Genomic DNA, 21,437 nt, shown 5'->3' on the forward strand with positions numbered 1-21,437 from the left:
AGTGTGGCAGACAGGCAGATCTCGGGTCCTCTAAAACAATCATTAGACATGTCCTAAAATGAAGTCGGCTGCTATAGGTGTCAAAGCATTTCTTATTGAAGGTCTTCAAGCAGAGCTGATACAACTACTCCTTGAGAGTCTTAGGTACTTCTTCAGAACATTATAAAAGGGATTCCTGGTCAGATACCGGCCAGCAACCTTTGAAGCTCCTTCCAACTCCTGACAAAGCTGTGACCAAACACCAGTCAGGGTCCAACGTCACTTCCTAATTGTTGTGTATGTATCTTGCTTTCCCAACTAACTTCTTTAAGAGGAGGGACTGTCTCCTCCTGTATTTCCCCATGGTACCTAATACAAGGCTGGTCATACCATATGTAGTCAATGTTCTTTGAAAGAAACTTACCACCCACATATAACTGCACAGAGAAATGGAATGGCAGAACTCTTAAGTCTAGGCTGGAGGCAGGGGAGAGATGAGGAAGTGGAATCCCTTGTTTTTCTCTGTAGAACATGAGCTTGTGGCAGTTGGATGGGGAGGGAGTTGGAGTAAGTCGCCCACATACCAGGTTACCTGGGCATAAGTTTGTGAAATGCCTGCCTGGGGTTGGGGTTGAGTACTTGGAATGACTGTATGACCTTGGTTTCATTAGTATCAAGATCAAACTGACAATGCCACAGGAATACAAAGTGACTCCTAAAAACTGGCCTTACCGGGCACTGAACGTCCGCAGTCTAAACTAGGGCCCTAATCGATATTTTCAGAGACACAAACCCACCTCCTTCCCCCAAGGTTTGAGAAATGGTCTAGAGTTGGGAACCTATGCCTATTAAATATAGGATTCAGATCTGCTGTGACAAACTCAACATTAAAGAGAAGTGTGCTCAGAGTCCAGTTCTGGGGAGATCATGGCCATGTCTGCTGAACAGAACTATTGCTAAGCCTCGGGAGGGTGTCAGAGCCCATACACTCAAACAAGTCAAAGGACAAGGGCTGAACCCCAACCCAACATGTTTCTTAGGAACATCTGTACAAGTTAGTCATCAAGCAATCAGCAATTTTCTTCCCAGATCCCATATACAGAGTAACTAGGGAAAAGGAGTAAAGAGGCTGGTTACTTCCAAGTGACTTCTTATTGGGACTTAATGAGACTATTCCACATTAATCCATTCAATGTAAACAAGGTAGAAATCTATTTAATCAACTTTGAGGACAGAGTTCAAACCTCTGTACAAAAAAAAACACTAAAACTTGTCTTTCAGGGAATGATGCAATGTAAATAAAAATCAACTTGGTAGGAGAAGAGGAAAAGCTTTTCAGTTGGTTGGTGGAGGAGGAGGAATGTTTCCAGGTCCTTCCGAGGGAAGAGGGGGTCGTAACATTGGGGGCATAGGAGTTGGGGGATGTACTCCTGGGTTTGGGGGATGTACCCCTGGGGCTTGGGGGTGAACCCCTGGAGCTTGAGGATGAACCCCTGGAGCCTGAGGATGAACCCCTGGAGCCTGGGGATGAACCCCAGGTGCTTGTGGGTGTACCCCAGGTGCTTGTGGGTGTACCCCAGGAGCTTGTGGGTGAACCCCAGGTGCTTGTGGATGAACCCCAGGTGCTTGTGGGTGTACCCCAGGAGCTTGTGGGTGAACCCCAGGAGCTTGGGGATGAACTCCAGGTGCTTGGGGGTGTACCCCTGGAGCCTGAGGATGAACCCCAGGTGCTTGAGGATGTACTCCTGGAGCCTGAGGATGAACCCCAGGTGCTTGAGGATGTACTCCTGGAGCCTGAGGATGAACCCCAGGTGCTGGAGGGTGAACCCCTGGAGCCTGAGGATGAACCCCAGGTGCTGGAGGATGTACTCCTGGAGCTGGGGGATGCACCCCAGGTGCTGGAGGGTGTACTCCTGGAGCTGGGGGATGCACCCCAGGTGCTGGGGGATGTACCCCTGGAGCTGGGGGATGTACCCCAGGAGCTGGAGGATGCACTCCAGGAGCAGGAGGGTGTACCCCAGGAGCAGGAGGGTGTACCCCAGGAGCTGGAGGATGAACTCCAGGAGCTGGGGGGTGAACCCCGGGAGCTGGAGGGTGAACCCCAGGAGCAGGAGGATGAACTCCAGGTGCAGGAGGGGGCATCTGAGGAGGCCCAGGAGGGCCTGGGGGTGCAGGCCCACTGGGAGGCATGGGTGGCAAAGGCAAGCCACCTGGTGGTGGTGGTGGCAAGGACTCTGGCAAAGGTGGTCGAGGAGGCAAACCATTCATCAGTGGGGGTGGGGGCCGCTTCACTCCAGGAGGCCCAGCCGGGAGGGCTGGAGGAGCAGGAGGCTTCTCCATCTTAAAATGGAACTGGAGAAAAAACTAAAAGAAAAGAGAGATGAAGAAGTCAATCTTCTGAGAGCCCACAGGGACCCCAAGTTGATTCTCCTCCCAGACCAGGGAACTTCAAGAAACTTGGTTTGGGGTTGCTTCCTCCCCTTACCTCCCCTTGCTCTGTGATACCAGGACAGGCTCTGACCTTAACCCACCTGTGACCCAGTCCCTCGGTCTCCTGCCTCAGCTGCACAGGCGAGAGCAGAGAGCTTCCCAACAAGGACCTTAGCTGGTGAACTTCGGGCCAAGTGAGATCTCCAGCTCAAGGTGGGTACAGACAGAGAAGGAAACTTGGGGCTGAGTCGGAATCTTAGCCAGAGAAGCCTCCACTCTCAACAAGTTAACATTTAATCACAGGATAAAAAGCAGCTCTGATTTGGTAATGCCCAGGTACCCCTGGGGTACAATCCACCTATAACCACTCCCCTAGTCTGTGAAGTTACTAGCTCACCAGTGGTTCAGGGACTCCCAAATTAGAAAAGTTCAGAGCTAGAGAAGATCTCAAATAATTATCTAGGTCAATTCCCTCATCTTAAAGGCAAGAAATTACTGATTTACCTGCTTGGTTTCTCGGTTCCAGTGGGTCCAAAACTTCCCCTCCGCCTTGTCAATCTCTCTACTTGGCACCTGAGCAGAAAGGAAGAGATCAGATAGGGATAGCTGGAGCGATAACCTCTTAGATTTCTGCTTCTACCCCTTCCAGGCATGCTGATAGTAAGATGTTAAAAATGGGGAGGAAAGGGGTGAGGCAGAGCAGGGGAAGGGGAGTGGTGATGGTACAGTTTATGAGGGTTCGGTATCTTTTGAGACCATACTAGTGCAATGCACAGATCCAGTAACATCCCCCCAAGGAGCCCAATGTCTGAAGATCTCTGGTTCAGACCATTAATAGACCAGGAGTTGCTTTTGGCTCAAAGATTTCGGATGAAAATACTTAAGAGCCAAAAGCAATCTTAGAGATCTTCTAATGTTATACTGATGGGGAAAGACAACATGTTGATTTGTCCAAAGTCACTTCTGGCCCATACTGGGAAAGAAATTCCATGTGCAGTCTGAAAGTTCTGAAGGCTAAAAATTCATCTTGTGGGTATTGTCTCCAGATCTATGTTTAGATCAGGAGGAACCCAGTTGCTTAGTGCCTGCCCAGATGGGGAAAAGCAACTGCCCCTGCTACTCAACTCCTCCACTCCCACACAAGGCCACTTTTCTTAGGACAAGAATTAGCAGGAAGTATACTAGAATGCCTGGAGAGGCAGGCATGGGGAAGCCCAGAGTGAGGATTTCAAAATTCTCTACACAGGCATGCCTGTCCTAACTGTCACAGTCTGGCCCTGCGTTAGTTTAACTACTACGTCTCCCATTACTCTCCATGGCGGGCAAGATAAGCGTACCTTCTTCTTTCTGGCTTCCACTCACTTGTTCTCCAGACTGGAGATGACCACACCACTCCCCTCTGCCCAGTCAAATCCTACCCATTCTCCAAATTCCAGATCAAGCCATTCCAAGAAGCCTCCCTTCCAGCCTGCCATTGTCTAACTCCTATTACACTTAATGTCTGTAGCACACAATCAGATCTTGGCTACAAACAAGTGTGGCATAGTGGGGAAAGTGTTCAATGTGCAATTAGAGGTGCCAGCAATGGTTCAGCTCCTGGTTCTGCCCTGACTTCCTGGGTATCCCTGTACAAATCACCTTCTGACCCTCATTTTCTTCATCTGTAAGATTAGAAGGTTCCACTAATTGATTACTTTGTGTGTTCATTCTTCGTTGCCGAAGAAGACCATGCCATCAGAGAAATAATGACATAACTTGCACTTGACTTTATTTTGCGTGAGGGAGGGCTATGCAGGTCACCAGCCTCACTTCTCCTCCGAAGCCATCTGAATCTACTGACCAGATATTCATCAGGATGACTAGAGATGACCCAGGATGAGGTAATTACGGTTAAGTGACTTGCCCAAGGTCACACAACTAGTGAGTGTCAAGTGTCTGAGGTGAGATTTGAACTCAAGTCCTCCTGGCTCCTACACTGGTGCTCTATCCACTGCATCACCTAGCTGCCCCAACTGATTATTAAGCATTTATTAAGTGCCAGGTACATGGCAGAAAATGTTCTAGATTTCAGGTTTCAGAGATGAGATCCAGCTATGCTATGTAGCCAGGGCTACAAATACCAAAATGGAATAATCCTTACTTTTAAGAAACTGTCTCAGGAGAGACAGTGTGTGTATACACAAAATGAACACAACATATAGCAGTTAAACACAAGGCAGCTTGCAAAGGAGAGCACAAGCCGCAAGGAGTTGTTATTGTTTGGACTTTTTCAGTCATATCTGACTCTCCCTGACCCCGTTTGGTTTGCCATGTCCTTTTCCAGCTCATTTTACAGATGAGGATCTGAGGCAAACAAGGTGAAGTGATTTGCCCAGGGTCACAGAGCTGGGAAGTGTCTAAATTTGGATTTGAACCCAGGTCTTCTTGACTCCAGGCCCAGTGCTCTATCCACTGCACCACTTACCCATTCAGAGAAGAGGACCAGGAAAGACTGTATGTGAGGTGAGGGACTGAGCTGAGAGAGCATCCTAGACATAAGGGATGCTTGGACCAAGACACAGAGAGGAGTGCTGTGTAAGTGCATGAGGAACAGAGAAAAGGCCATGGCGGAAAGACCACAGTGTGAAAGGGTGAATAATGTATATTGAGGCTAGAAAGATGGGCTGGGGTCAAGTGGTAAAGGGCTTTGCAAACCAAAGAGAGTTCACAGGTGACCCTAAAAGCAGTGGGAGGCACTGCAATTTACTGACCATGGGAGTGATGGAGTCAGACCTCTGCTTAAAAAGAACCATTTCAACAGCTGTATGGAGGCGTGGGAAGGGAGACCAAGCAGAATGTTTCTCTGATCCTGGTAAGAGGGAGGAAAGTCCTGAAGGGGGAGGTAAGGTGGTGGCTGCATGAGCCGAATGCATGAACGCTGCGGAGGTAGGAATGGCAAGATTTGGTAACTGACTGGCTGTGGGGTGAGGAGTTGCAGATCACAGTAAGGTGGTGCTGCTGCAGAAACCAGGAGGCTAAGAAGGGTGGGTATAGAGGAAAGATAAATTGTTCTGTTCAGACACACTAAGTTCAAGAGATGTTTTCACAATATAGTTTGAAATGTCCAGTAAGTACACAGAGATGCTGTAGGACTCTGCAAAGCTCAGCAGAGAGAGACTGGCTACAAAGATCCACATGTCACCTCACTAGAGAAGGCAACCAAACCAGCTGCTGAAGTCACCAACACAGTGCAGAGGAGAGAAGCGGCCTGTTGTGAATAGTGTGCCAGCAAAGAAGATTCAGGAAAAGATGGAGAAGGAGAATCAAGAGTGGTCACGGTGTTACTTTGGAGAGTGGTTGGTTTCAGAGATGAGATTCAACTATGCAAGTGCAACAGTGGGTTGGGTCCGGGGAGGGGCATGGAGGGAGGGCTGAGGAGAGCCTCAGGGGTGGGGGGTGGGATCTGAGGAGTGAGAGAAGAGGAGATGGAGGCAGGGAGCACAGACTGCTTTTCCTAGGGTCACATCAGCAAAAGGAAGGAGAGATAAAGGACAAGCCTGAGGGGATGATGGCTCTAGCCAAGTTTTAAGAATGAATGACAGCGACTCAGGCATGTCTGAAGATAGCAGGGAAGAAACCAGTGATTACAAATGGGTTGAGGGAGGGGACAATGTGGAGGAGAAGGGATCAAGGGCACATCTAGTGGCTGGCCTCGGCCAGAAGAAGGCCCCTCCACAGTGATCTGCCAGCCCTTGCTAAGCACCCACTATCTGAAGGGCAAGGAGTTAAACTCTAGAGATAAAAAGAAGGGCAAAAACAGTTCTTGCCTTCAAGGGACCTGCAGTATAATGCAAGTTAGAAGTGGAGAAGGGGGAAACAACACAGTATGTCAATAAACAGATACAGAGAAGATAGGTACAGAATATATGAAAGGTGATCTTAGGGGGAAAGGTCCTACCAGCAGAGGGGCCGAGGAAAGGCCTCTGGCAGGAGGTATTTGAACTAAGGCTTATGAGGGGGCCAGCGTTCTAGGGATAAGGTCAGTCAGTACAAAGGAAAGAGAGGGACACATAGGAGAGATGCGGTGAAGGTAGAAAGGACAATGCCAACAGATTGGAGGGTGAGAGGGAGACATCTAAGATAACACGGAAGTTATGAAACAGGGTGACTGTGAGGAGGGTGGATCTCTCATCAGAATGGATGAGGATAGAAACGAGGAGGATTGGAGGGAAAGATAATGGGTTCTGCTTTGGGTATGTTGAGTTAAGGATGGTTATGGGATATCTAGTTTAAGATGTATAACAGGCAGATGGGGATGGGGGACTGGAGCTCAGAAGACTTGGGCTGGATGGATAGGTCTGGAATTACCAAAGACTGGAAGAAAATACAAGTGTAAGGGATAATGTCTGGTTTTAAATCTACTGTTCTTCTGCTGTCTTACAGCATTTTCTCTTATATTGCTGGTATCCTCAAGTAGATTACGTTTTTGAGAGCAGGGATAAATACTCTCGCTTATGATCATCAGATTTATAGAGCACCTGCCCCTGCCTTCCATCTACAGCCCCATAACAGTGTTAGGGGGACAGTAGGCTCAATAAACACTGGAGAAGCCATTCTAGAGGAAGGACATAGCGACTTGGTGGGAAGCACAAGGTTGAGAGGGTGAAGGGGAAAGAAGCCCAACCTCTCAGCTCTTTCTTACATTACCTTGAAAGCAATGGTTTCATAGGGCTCAGCTGCCATCAAAAGATACTGCCAGCGTCTGTCCGGGGGCTCAATTCTCTGCTCATACGCAGACATGAACCGGTGGCGGGGCATGATGCTCTCAGCGATCTCAGGATAGTCAATCTACAGTGAAAGGCCAAAGAGCACAACTAAATACTACATGGTTAACGAAGCAGGAGGAAGAGAAGAGGTGAAGACATAAAAGGCATCAACAGCAGCTTCATTTTTCTTGGACAACTTCCTATTAAGGGGGGGTGCCTGGGAAATGAGAACATTCAGTATAACACAGAGATGTGGATCAGGAATGTTCCCTTAGCCTTTTATGAACCCTGATCACATGTGGACCAATCAGAGTTCTTTAAGAAAAGAGACCTATCTTCTGAGAACTCACAACTAGGGAACATGATCATTCACAAAGGGTGGTGGGGTGTGGAGAGGTGATCTCCTTACCTGGAAGAGGAGACTCTGCTGGCCCATCTCTGTGTCCCGCTGCTTGGTCACTGACAGAGACAAAGAAGTAGTTGTTCATTCTAATGAAGCCTAGATCTCGCCTTTTTCACAAAGCCCACCCCAACCTCCCTCTTCTCTGGGTTATACCACTCACAGCATGTTCTATACTATCTTCCTGCACAGACCATAAGAAGCCAGGGCAAGAGCAGCATCTTCTTCTATGTTCTCTACAGTGTCTAGCACTAGACTAATGAAACACACTATAGAAAGTGGAGCGGTTCCTGCTGAATAATGGGGGCATTGCTGCCAGGCAGGATGCCTCTATGTCTCACACTTGTAGAGCCAGATAGCACCAAGCTATATGCATTACTCCAGAAATTCAAACACCTGCTTCTCACAGACTTAGAGTGTCCCCTGTGGAGATTGGCACATTTATGTGCCATTTCACATGCAGGACAAAAAAGAGTAGGTAAGATTGAATACAGGCTACCTGTTTGAATGGGGATGACCATCAAGCACAGGCTGATAAAAGCAGATAAAGCAGATGCTGGATTCTCTGAAAGAAGTTGTCCTCTGATCCATGATGAAGGACCCAGGGTGCAGACTGAATCATAGATTTTTGGGGAACGATCAATGGGGGAATTAATTTTGCTTGCCTATGCATATGTTACAAGGATTTTTCACCCTTAAGTTTTTTTCCCAATGGTAGGGGAAGAAATGGAGGAAAGAAGAATTTTGTTAATTGAAAAATTTTTTAAATTATATTCTAAATACAAAAAAAGTCAAATTTAAACGTGTCCCCTATATGTTAAAAGTAGACAAAACAATAATATTTACTATAAGTATACTTCACTTTGTACTACATATAAAAGACAGCGTAGTGTAGTGGAAAGATCAAAGGCCCTCCAGTCAAGAAGATCCAAATTCAAATCCTGGCTCTGCTCTTTGCTATCTGGGGGACCTTAGACTATTTCACCTTGCTGGGCCTCAGAATCTTCTCTGTAAAATGAGAGCCTTGCACCACGTGGCCTCTGTCGTTCTTTCCAGTTCTAAGCTTATAACCCTCTGATCCTATTCCCGAAAAGCTGCTGAGAAGTGCGACCACTCTAAAAGGCCTAGTAGGGTGATTATACAAACCCTTCATTTACTCAACATTAAGGGTACGTGAAGTGCCAGTGAAGACACAAGACATATAAAACAGGGCATCAAAAGCTTGTGTTGCTACACCAGTCTTCTCCTAACACAAGTCTTTCCATGTCTTCCCTACAATCATTCCTCTTGAGGGAGGTGGAGCCAAGATGGCATAGTGAAGGCAGGGACTCACCTGAGCTCTCCCCCAAGCCCCTTCAAATACCTGTAAAAAGTGGCTCTGAACAAATTCTAGAACAGCAGAACCCACAAAAAAGATGGTGAAACAAATTTCCAGCCCAAGACAACCTGGAAGGTTTACAGGAAAGGTCTGCTGCACCAGGGTGAGAGGAGCACAGTCCAGTGAAAACCATTCTGGCAAAAACCTAGCCCCAGCAAACCTAGAGCAGACCATGGGGCCCTTGAATCACTGGCAGCAGTGGCAGTTTCCTGACCTCTCAGCCCACAGATGCCAAAGACAACTTAGAAGGTTGACAGGAAAGGGCTGTTGTACCTGGGTGAGAGTGGAGCACAGCCCTAGCCCCAGTAAGCCAGGAGCAGGCCTTGGAAGCCATTGTATCAGCACTGGCAGCAGCTGCATCCAGAGCCCTCAACCCACAACTGGTCAGAAGATTACAGGGGTCTTTTTCCTAGCACTGAGACAGGACTGTTGCTGCTTTGCCTGTACTCAGATCTGGATCATAGTCCTAGGTGGCAGTCCCATGGCAGAAAAGAGTGCTTGTGATCACTCACAGACCAGAGCACAGGCCAGGAGAGGAGTAAATACTTCTCCTTTGATTATACCACCTTAAAAAACCCAAAACCTTACAGGCCCCTGGAAGCATCTCTGAAAATAGCTGCACATAACCTCTGCAGCTTGGGATAAAGCCAAGCCCTACTTTAACAAAGAGTTAAAAGTCAAGTCATAGCCCAGGAACATAAGCAACAGAAAAAACTCCAACCATACAAAGTTACTGTGGTGACAAGGAATATCAAAACACACACTCAGAAGAAGACAACAAAGTCAAAGCTCCTACATTTGAAGTCTCTGAGAAAAATATAAACTGGTCTCAGGCCATGGAGAAGCTCAAAAAGGATTTTGAAAATCAAGTAAGAGAAGTAGAGGAAAAATTGGGAAGAGAAATGAGAGTGATACAACAGTCCTTCTTAAACATCTCTCTGGTCATGTTACTCCTCTGCTCAAACACTGTTTGTGGCTCCCTAGTGCCTAACAAGGAAAGCTAAAACTCCTTTACAAAGCATTATTTAAGACCCTCATTACAACTGGATAGTCCAGTCTCAGGTCAACTTCACAGCCCTGTATTCTGCTCCTCAAATGTTGGCACTTTTCCTGCCATTACTTGTGCCATCCTTAGTGCTTGGACTGTCCTCCTTCCCCTACCATCTTGCTGAATTTCTACCCATGATCTGAAGTCCAATTAAAATGCTACCTCTCCCATGAAACTTTCCAAGACTCCTCATAGTAAAAACTCACCACTGTGTACCTCTCTAAAGCCAATGTAATCCTGTGTATTAGAGTTATCTGTGTTTGTCTTATCCCTTCCTCACCACAGTGCTCTGCACAATGGGGGTGTTCGATAACTGTTTGCTGGTGTGAACCTATTTCTAAAAATGACAATAAAATCAATCAAAACATAAGAGCAGTCTCGTGCAAGGAGAATAAGAAATGCTGCCACAAAGTCAAGAGCCCTCAATAAATATGAGCAATTACTCCACGCTTCTTGGCTTTGTGGGCCAGGCTTTAGATCAGGCTTGTTTAAGAGAAGGTGAAAATGACTCCACTGTTAAGAGAGTTTCTGGGTTAACGAAAGAGGTTAAGGGGCTGCTTGTTTGAAGGGCTTCTGGCTTTTGGCTACTGGCTCCATAAAGCAGCCCAGATTATCTATAGGACATCCCCAGGGAACAACTTTCTGAGATAAACAACAATTTAAAAAAGAGAGGGAGAGGAGGATGCAAAAAAGAAACCCCAGATTTCTGTGCTGGATCTAGAGAAAGTTCACTACTTCTACACTGAGTGAAGTCCTTTGGGAAAATGTAGGCAGTAATATCAAATGGCATGCTATTATGGGGGCCTGGGCATCCAGTGCTAGAAGGTAAAAATCCCTGACAAGATAGGCAGAGAAGGGGGAAGCGTATTAAGGCTTGTTACTCCAGTGCCTTTCATTAGCCTGGGATGGTTGGCAAAACACTCATTTTAAAGAAAAAGGAACAGAACACTTTTCCCCTCAGAAGCATTCCTGTTGTCCAAAGGGAACCTTACAAGGCAGGATTAAACATGACCAGGTTAGACACACTGCCAACAATTCCAAACACCTCACAAAGGAGGGGGACACAGTTATCAAGTATGGCAGAAAGGTCCATAGAAACAGATAGGAGATTTTTGGGAGTTGACTGGATTCCTGGTATGAATTCCAAAGATGAACAGTCTTTCTATAGGTACAGGGAGGGTTTCAGGGTCACTGATTACAGTAGCTGAAAAGTTTATTTACAATTCCCAGAGCAGCCGTGGAGGCCACCTGCTGTACTGCTGGAGGGAGTCCCGACTAGTCCCGACTCACATACCTTTGTAGCCCGGGCGGCCAATTTTCACAAATTTCTTCACTTCCACTTTGACTTTCTCTGGGGCTGGCTGGGCTGGGGCCTCCTTGGCTTCTTTTGCTGCTCTCCTAGCCCTAAAGTCAACCACAACAAAGAATTAGTGTCTTGTTGTGTCTCTGAAGTTTTCTTAAGGGGAAATTCCTTCACTGTAGTAAAAAGGACGTTAGGCTAGGCACTAGTAGGCCTGGGTTCTAGTCTGGCTCTGTGACCCCCCCCGCAATTTATCATCCATGGGCATCTCATTTCACTTCACCTAGAAACTAGAATAATCAAATTTGTTTTGCCTCCTACAGTGGGGTATGGTGAGGATGGAATGCAAAGAAAGAACTGAATTGAGAGCTGGAAAGAAGTTCAGATGTTATCTAGCCCCAAATCCTTCACTGGATCAGAAACTGAGGCCCAAAGAGATTCAATAACGTGCTCAAGTAGTACAGCCAGGTTTTCCCATCTAGCTCTCTTCCCACCATACCACCAACACATGGGAAAGAGTCGTGAGAGTTCTGAGAAGTATAAATCTTCATCTCCATAAAGGATAGCAACAACCACTCACTCACATTTACAGAGCAGCAATCCGGACAGGTGGGCATTGTGCGAGAGGCACTGTGCCTCTCCAAGGTCACAGAGCTAATCAGTGGCAAGGTCATGAGTCTTCTTCTCAAATTGTCATGGACGCCTCTGAGACATTCCATTCTCCTTCCTCACCCTCAGAGTCCTAAGTTATGGCAATCAAAATGAAGTCTCCTGACTGTGACCACTCTGAACTCTGGGACCTTCTCCAAGGCTTTGCAAACAGAAGTGATTCAACACTGCCTGCTGCTTCGATTCCTATCAACCAGTCTGTCTGCTTGTGGAGGCATGGACAGTTTGGGTAGAGGGACAAGGACTTTAACAACCTACATGATGGACTCAGCTGGCTTCAAACATCATTTTGACACATACCTTCAAGCAATGGTTCTCAAACTTTCTGTAGTAGCAGCAGAAACATTTGAAACACCCATGGGTGTCTTCCAAGGCTCTATCCTAGGTCCTTATCTCCTCTCCCTCTCTACTATTTCACTTGGTGATCTCAGTTCCTATGAAACCGAGTTAAATTATCAACTCTATGAAGATGATTCTCATATCTATTTACCAAGTCCTAACCTCTATCCTGGCCTTTTGTCCCACATCTCAAACTGCCCCCTGGACATCTTTTCAGATACTTTAAACTCAATGTGTTCAAAACTGAACTCATTATCTTTACTCCCAAGTCCTCCCCTCTTCCTAACTTCCCTGTTACTGGTCAAGGGTCTCATAGTCCTCCATGTCACCCCAGCTCACAATCTAGGTGTCATCTTTAACTCCTACTGCCTCTTGCCCTCATATCCAATATGTTGCCAAGGCCTGTCAATTTAATGCTTATAACACATCCTTATGAAGCCTCCCTGCTCTCTACTGATACTGCTACCACTCTAGAGGCCCTCATCATCCTCTACCTGGCCACAAGCCATCTCCCACACCACATCTACTCAGCTATCAAAATGGTCTTCCTAAAGTGCAGGTGTGACCATGTCATACCCTACTCAACAAACTCCAGTGGCTCCCCAGTAACTCTAGGATAAAATATAAAATCTGTTTGGCATTCAAAGCCCTTCAAAGCCCTTCATACCCTGGCCCTCCTACCTTTCTTGTCTTCTTACACTTTGCTCCTGCCTCCTTATATGGAATTCCATCCAGTGACAACGGCCTTGTTCCTGTCTCCTGCACAAGACCCTCGTGACTCCCTGCATTTCTGCTGGCTCTCTTCCATGCCTAGAATTTTCTACCTCATCACCTGGGCCTCCAGAGCTCTCTGGCCTCCCTCACGTCTCTGTTAAAACCATACCTTTTGTCAAGGTCTTTCTGGTCCCACTGAATGCTAGGGCCTTTCCACTCAGATCACCTCCAATTTACCGAGCATGTATCTTGTTTGGACCTAGTTGTTTGCATGTTGTTCTTCAGAAGAATGTGAGCCCCTGGAAACCCGAGACTGTTTTGTCTTCCTCTGCACTCCCAGCACTTATCACAGTCCCTGGCACATACGAAGCCCTTAATAAATGCTTACTAACTAAAACCTCTTCAAATGATTTTTAAATGCTCATTACTATGACTTTGGTACTGTTGTAGTAAATAACGTAAGGACAATAACTTTAAAAACTTTAAACCCTAGTTTTTTAAAAAAACACAAACCTTTATTTTCAGCTTATTTTTTTTCCAGATTTAGACAAATCATAAGCAACTTAGTGAAAAGGATTTGACTAATATGATCACTAAGCACATGCTAATTCATCCTTTAAGATGATTCATAACAACTTTCATTTCCCTTTTGACTTATATAAATCAGCAGTCTGGCCTGGTTTAGTTTATCTTAGTTTCACTTTTTTAAAAAGCTGTTTTTGAATTTACTGCTTTATTTAGAAATTTCTTTGTAATTTGGCTAGAACCAAAGGACTTTTTAAAAAAATGTCAGCTCCATAACACATCAGGCTCAACCTGATGTAACCATTTAAAAGTAAATCTGATTCTGTTGATTTCCTTTTCCATCCATTCATCTAAGTCAGTCTATGCTTCTCTGAACTCCAGGCACAGTAAAATTTCCTCCTCCATGTCATACAGCCTGCCCAGCTAGTCCATGGGCACCTCCTTTGTTTCCATGTATGTGCCACCATGCCAAGCACTGAACAGCACAAAAAACTGGGAACAAGAGGATGATCAGTTGGGACACAGCTAACCACACTGTGCTGCATGAATGAGGGACAATCATTATGTTGTAAGGAATGATGACTATGATGAACAGAAGAGAAACTCGGGAAAACATAAACTGATGCAAAGTAAAGGAAGCAGAACCAGGAAAACAGGTCCAAGGATGAGCACAATGTAACTGGAAAGAACAAAACTGAAATGCTGTGCAAATCTAATGACCAGGCTTGACCTCAAAGAAGAAATCTAAGATGAACAACCTCTCCACTGCTGCCACCGGCTCCTTAGCACGAGGGACCAGGAAAACTAAAGCCAGCATAAAACCCCAGACAACTTTTTCCATAAGTCAGTTAAGTTTTGCTCAATTTTTTTCTTCCTCTTTTTTTCCTTTTTATTTTAAGAAACTGCTCTCTGGGATGAGGTAAAGGGGGAAGGGATACTGTGAGAACTGTAGGTGATATAAAAATAAGATGTATCAATAAGAATTTATTAAAAAATATTAACCTAAATTGCTTAATGTTGCTTTTGTATTTCTCCAGTATTTTGAAATTTGTCACTCAAGCTACATCTATGGATATTTATTTCACTGCCAATTAACATTTTTGTCTTCTTATGTCTTTATTATCCTCACTTTCTCCAATTATCTATAATGGATGTACAAATTTTTTAATAAAACAAAAAAATGATCACACAAAATTAAGAGTACAAACAGACATCTCATTGTTTATATATGTATTGATTGAGACAAACTGTTTGACATGAGACATTATTGAAGACAAATGATTGTTTTTAGAGTGGGAGTCAGCAAACTACTGCCTAAGGGCAGTTTTTGTATGAAGAATATTTTTTACATTTTTAATTACAATAAAACTTTATTTAAAAACGTAAAAATTATTCTCAGCAGTCCTATAGTTTGTGAGTCCCTGTTCTAGACCAATAAGAAGAAACCTTATTAGTTATATGACCAACTGAGTCTAATTTCCAATGAATTTTCCATTTTTTCATATTGACCACAAGAATAAGATTTTGCTGCTGTGTTTATCTGTAGCTATTTGTCTTTTTCCTAGGACCCCATGAAAGCTTTAATCCAACAAACAATGCCTTAAATAACAGCAGAGTGTGTTTCATAACAGCACGCTGAATACTAAATAACCAGGCTGAAAGAGATATTGCGAAAATCACCCAGTCAGTAAACATTATTAAGTGCTTACACCTTACTAAAGCTCTGGGGATACAAAAAGAGGCAGAAGACAGTCCCTGCCCTCGAGGAGCTAACAGTCTGACAGATGAAGCAATCAGCAAACCAATACGTACTACAAACAACTTATATCCAGTAGAAAAAGGAACTAATTAAAAGAGGGAAGGCACCAGAATTAAGAGGTACTGGGAAAGGCTTCTTGTAAGAGATGGCATTTTAGTTAGGACTAAAAGGAAGACAGGGCAGAAGTACAGTAACCAATAATCCAACATCAGTTCCCTAAGGGTTCTTACTTTAAATACTTACAAATTTGTTTGATGCTTTTTTCCTTGAGTATGAGCTAAGTAGCTTCCCTAGGGGAAAAACATACAAAAGAAATTAGGGTAAGTTAAATTATAAGAAGTTCCACAGAATGAAAACCCAAGAGAATGGGATCTCAGTAATCATGTAACGAACCTGGTATCTTATTGGAGAGCTCTTAAAATGGATTTCTTACAATAGGCTGAAACTTACTACCCTTTTAAATGCCACTCACCAGTCCTACAAAGGTCAGCCCTCCAAGGTCCAGCTGAACAAATTTAACTCCTTTTTCACTTGACAACTTTTCCAACATTGAAAGATTATGCGCACTATCACCCTCCTCCCATTCCCCCACCTCTTCTAGCTAAGGGTCTTTAGTTCCTTTAACTAATATAGTCTATCTGTGGTCTGTTATCCAGTCTTCTTCCTCCTAATCTTGGATGCCCTCCTTTGCTCCACCTGGTCCCTGCCCAGAGCAGGATACAATATCATAGACAGACTCTGGGGAGGACAGGGCTCCACATGACCATCATTCATAGGTATCAATTTGCTATAAATACAGCCTAGAACCACATCAGCTTTTTTAGGTGCCAAAACGCATTACTGAACTTTATGAAAATATCAGCTCACTAAAACTCCACATGAAACTATGAAGTCACACCTCCTATCCTTTACCTGTACAACTGATTTTCTGAAGCAAAGCACAGGACTTTACATTTAACCCTATTACATTCCATTTTATTAGCTTCAATCTATTATTCTAACCTGCTGAGTTTATTTTGGACACCAACTGTGCTGTCTACCAGATTATCTAATTCTAGTAAAGTTTTTTAAGGAAGATGCTTTGAGTTTTCCACTTAGAACTAAATGGGTCTAGCAGGAGGGAGGAACAGTTTTTATTTATGTCACCTCATGCTTTACAGGCTTCTAAGTACCATCAATTAGCTCACAAATGATGGCTAGCTAACTTCAGTAAATCCTGGAAATGTGACCCATACTCTGTGCACTTTGCAGACGAGTTGTAGGACATTTGTTCTTAATTTCTCAAGCTAGAAGGATGAGGAAGATGATGTTCTTACATGGAGCCCTTGAGAAATGTCTGGCCAGGTTTCACCAGGATTCAGAAGCTGCCTTTTCATGACCCTCCAGGAATTCTCATCTACTTCTGATCACAGGAAAAACTCACAAAGGTTAAAGGCAGCACAGGACTCCAGGTACTATTGCCCTCAATTTGTTTTGTCGTTCAGTCGTTTCGGTCGTACCTGACTCTTCATGCCCCACTTGGAGTCTTCTTGGCAAAGACACTGGAATGGTTTGCCATTTCTTTCTCCAGTTCATTTTATAGATGAGGAAACTGAGGCAAATAAGGATAAGTGACTTGCCCAGGGTCACGTGGCTAGCGTCTGAGGCCAGATTTGAACTCTGGAAGATGAATCTTTCTGATTCCAAGTCCAGCAATCTGGCCACTGCACCTCACTGACTCAGATAAGGAAACCCTTAAACTCAAAACACAAAGCAAAAATAACTCACCTCATTGTTGTGAAGTGTTAAGCAGAGTTTGCATTCATAGGAACCCAAATGGTTCTTCATAAAGTATGGATCCTAGAAAAGTAAAAATATAATTCATGTTAATGAAATGAAAACCACAGACACAATAACATGCTTGATATTATCAGAAGGGTCATTTTGGGGCAAATGAAGCAACAGCCTGTGACCAAGAGGCTAGTTTCTCTTGGTCTTACTATTGTCTTTATTCATCATCCTGCCTAAAATAACACAGACAGCCCTTACAAAATGGAATCTATAGGAAAAAGCCATCTTCGACCAGGCACTGAGAACTAAGATTCATTGTGTTATTTCTTTGGATGTGTGAGAGACTCTTAATGGAGTCACTGTACACACGCACACGCACGACACAGTGTGATCCCAAACACTTGTATAATTTGAAGGAGAAGTAGGAAGAAAGAGTTTTTCTTTTTGGCTTTAACAGGAGAATTTTTCTAATTCCTAGAGATCGCCACTTCCCTCTCTTGTCAAAGAGAAAGATGAATGTGGCCAAGGAGGATGAGAATAAGTTAAACCAAAAACTTAAGAGTCAATTCAATTTTGAAACATGGAACTTTGCTAGGTGCTGAGGACACAAAGACACCTCTCTCCAATCCAGTTCCTATTCTGAAGGATCTTACATCTGAGAGACAGGGATAAAGGAAGGGAGCTTTGGTGTACAGTGAAGAGAAGTTCATTTTATTAGGGGAAAGATATTAAACTTTAGGTTTATTAGACTGATCATGATTTTATAGATTGCTATTCTTTGAAAGAGACAGAGGTATTAGGAAACATTTTCATAAAAAAAGATATCAAATAATATAAAAACTGGATATAAAAACATAACACAGTCCCATAGCTTTTGGAACTGAAGGAGAAGTAAGAGATTATCTTGTCCCAACCATGGGAAGACAAGTTATTATTTGCTCCATTTTAAAGAACAGGTCATCAAATCTGAAACAGCAATGTGACTTGCCCACATTCACAAGGCAGGACCCAAGTATCCTGAGGTCTCATGAGAACATAACAGAACATATCAGAGGCAGACACTGAAAGACATAGTAAAATAGAATGAATATGGAGAATAAGCTGTCATGTACTATTATTTAGGTTGCCATGGACTAAAAACAAAGAAAAACCACAATTCAACTCTGATATCCTCTTCTTCAATTTTGTACTGGAATTTTGTTAGAACTTGTATTTCATTATGAAAAGGCTTAAGATGTTGTCTGTCCTCTTCCTAACCTTTACTTCAATTCTTTCATCGCAATTAATAGGGTCACAGAATTTTAGGGGTTGGAAGAAAACTTTAGTGGATAATCTTGTCCAAATCACTCATTTTATGGTTGAAGAAAACTGTAACTTGTCCAAGACAAGTGACAAAGCTGGAACCAAAACTTGAGTCTCCTGACTCCCAGTCCTATATAATATGCTGCTTCTCAAAATGCAGAGTATGGGGAGGGGATGGGGGATGGGGAGAGCCTTACTTTGCTGTTTGTCCATATGACATCAGGGAGGTGATGCTGAGACATGCAAGTGAACTGGATTTAAGTGAGGGAGGGCTGTGCAGTCACCAGCCTCACTCTCTCCTCTGGAGTCATCTGGGTCCAGTGGCAACATAAAGATCAGGACAAATGGAGATGGCCCCAGAGAGAGTTCTAACCCAACTTGAAATAATGTATTAAGCTCTAAAAACCAACACAGCCAGATGGCTTCCTTTAACTAAGAGACAAGTGAATTTTACCTTGTTGATATCGATTGTCTCAAGTGCCAGTTGTCGGAGCCGTTCCCTTCTATCTCGGTTGCTCTCAGAAGATGAAGCCACCCCTCCACTCCCAGTCTTGCCCCCAGGCCGATGCTGAAAATCCATGGTGATGGTGTTTTTATTTCAGTACGCTGAGAAAAGAAATCTGCAAAACAAGATGGGAAGAATAAGAGGAAAATTAATCCAGGGCAAAAGCTTTAAATTTCAGAAATCTTACAAATACTCCCCCATACCGGCTTTGGATTCAACATTTAACTATAACACAGTACTCCAATGGCCAAAGCTGTCAATCACCAGGGAAGAAATGTAACCCTGCTCATGAACAGCTTCTCTAAATCTAGCCTGAGTCAGACATCTTCCATTCTTGATAATATGACTACATCTTCCCCTATGCAAACTCTCTAAAGATCCCCCAACACTGTCCCCTCATTATCAGGTTCAAACTTACTAAGTGCATAGAAAATTTCACCCATATATCCTACCTCCTCTGTGAAGCCTGTCCTCACTCCTCTCTCTAAATTCCTGTAGGACATTTTGTACAAGGTTCTTACCATCTATGCTCACATCTGTACAGCTCATTAATTTTTTAAGTAGCTGAGTCTCCCTTCCCCCATATTCTCTTTATATGCTACCCACCTCACTTTAGAAAGGTCATATTTTGTTATAGTCTAGCCTCCCTCCTACCCAGCCAGCCTTTAAGTTGCTAAATTCAATGCAAATGTTTATTACATGCTTACTCTGTGCTCTGGACATAAAAACGTAACAAGTCATTCCCCAACTGATAAATGGTCAAAGGATATGAACAGGCAATTTTTGGAAGAAGAAATTAAAGATATCTATAATCATATGAAAAAATGCTCTAAATCACTATTGATTAGAGAGATGCAAATCAAAACAACTCTGAGGTACCACATCACACCTATAAGATTGGCAAACATGACAGAACAAGAAAATGATAAATGCTGGAGAGGATGTGGGAGAGTTGGAACACTAATTCACTGTTGGTGGAGCTGCGAGCACATCCAACCATTCTGGAGAGCAATTTGGAACTATGCCCAAAGGGCTACAAAAATGTGCATACCCTTTGACCCAGCAATATCGCTACTAGGACTGTATCCCCAAGAGATCATAAAAATGGGAAAGGGTCCCACATGTGCAAAAATATTTATAGCAGCACTCTTTGTAGTTGCCAAAAACTGGAAGTCAAGGGGATGTCCATCAATTGGGGAATGGCTGAATAAATTATGGTATATGAATGTAATGGAGTACTATTGTGCCATAAGAAATGATAAACAAGAAGACTTCAGAGAGGCCTGGAAGGACTTATATGACCTGATGCTGAGTGAAAGGAGCAGAACCAGGAGAACTTTGTGCACAGCAACGACCACAGTGTGTGAGAGTTTTTTCTGGTAGACTTGGAATTTCGTAATAACGCAAGAACTTCTTTAAAAAAAAAATCCCAATGGTGGTTCTCTAAGGCAAAATGCCTTCCGCACTCAGAGAAAGAAATATGGAAGTCATTCGCGGAATGTAGCAGATCATGTTTGTGTATGTGTATGTTTTTGTGTATCATGTTTTGATTTGTTATATGATTTCTTCCATTTATTTTAGTCCAACTACATAGCATGACTATAGTGAAAATGTACTCAATAGGAAAGTATATGTAGAACCTATACAGAATTGTATGCAGTCGTGGGGAGGGAGGGAGGTAGTGGGGGGTAGGTGTGGGGGGGGAATAAAATCTCAATTGTATGGCAGTGATTGTTAAACATTAAAAAACAAACAAACAAACAAACAAAAAACATAACAAGTCCCTGATCTTCAAGAAGTTGACATTTTTGGTAGGGGATAGAGAATAAATAAATATAAGTATTAAGTAAAATATTTGGTTTAAGACAGGAAAAAGCACTAAAAAGTAGAGATGAAAAAGTAGTGACAAAGGAAAGAAAAAAGGGAAAGCTCCAGAGAAATAAGACACAGTTTCTGAAGAACAGAGTTTTATAAAGTGCATAACAGGTACGGAGAACAGCTGCTGTAAAGGTGACAGAATTTATATCATGTTTTAACGTATGAAAAGAGCTTGACATATATTAATATACAACATGCTTGGGTCAATTATTATTCCTATTTTACAGATGAGGAAACAGAGGCACAGCAGTTTAAGGTGTGAAGGAGGTAGGATTTGGCCTCAGGTCTTCCTGACTCCCAAGTTCTGCAGTCTATCTATGAGCACCACCTAAAATAAATGACTTGCCTGGCTGAAACCAAATTGTGAAGGAGAATAATATGACCTGAGGCTATAAAAGGTAGATTGGAAACAGTTTATGTAGGGGTTCAAATGCCAGGCCGTTTCTAGTTTATCCTGGAGGCAACAGAAAGCCAATGAAGATTTTCTAAGCAAAGGAATGACACAGATTAGAAAGCTGATTTCAGCAGAAGGTTGATGAAAAAGGAGAGGTCTTAGAAAAGCAAGGAGACCAATGAAAAGGTTACTAATACAGTCTAAGTAAAAAGTGAACAGGACTAGCCAAAGAATTAGTTGAGTAAGAGAAAAGGACTGAGAGAAGAAACACTGTGGAGATCATATTAATAATACTTGACAAC

General features: G+C 43.5%; 1 protein-coding gene across 4 annotated transcripts in view; it reads right to left on the reverse strand.

Moving 5' to 3' along the window:
* Window positions 1–1,167: 1,167 nt before the first annotated feature.
* SF3A2 (splicing factor 3a subunit 2) overlaps window positions 1,168–21,437 on the reverse strand; it is a 29,213-nt gene continuing 8,943 nt past the window's right edge. For all 4 annotated transcript variants that reach the window (XM_072601480.1, XM_072601477.1, XM_072601478.1 and 1 more), the window contains exons 2-9: window positions 18,813–18,978; window positions 17,054–17,125; window positions 15,530–15,576; window positions 11,275–11,384; window positions 7,564–7,613; window positions 7,096–7,236; window positions 2,914–2,982; window positions 1,168–2,343 (exon numbers count right to left, since the gene is read on the reverse strand). In XM_072601480.1, the coding sequence (XP_072457581.1) occupies window positions 1,315–2,343; window positions 2,914–2,982; window positions 7,096–7,236; window positions 7,564–7,613; window positions 11,275–11,384; window positions 15,530–15,576; window positions 17,054–17,125; window positions 18,813–18,938 (1,644 nt within the window). In that variant the 5' untranslated portion in view covers window positions 18,939–18,978 and the 3' untranslated portion in view covers window positions 1,168–1,314. The remainder of the gene's footprint in view (window positions 2,344–2,913; window positions 2,983–7,095; window positions 7,237–7,563; window positions 7,614–11,274; window positions 11,385–15,529; window positions 15,577–17,053; window positions 17,126–18,812; window positions 18,979–21,437) is intronic.

Source organism: Notamacropus eugenii, chromosome 4, assembly GCF_028372415.1.
Source record: "Notamacropus eugenii isolate mMacEug1 chromosome 4, mMacEug1.pri_v2, whole genome shotgun sequence".
NCBI lineage: Eukaryota > Metazoa > Chordata > Mammalia > Diprotodontia > Macropodidae > Notamacropus > Notamacropus eugenii.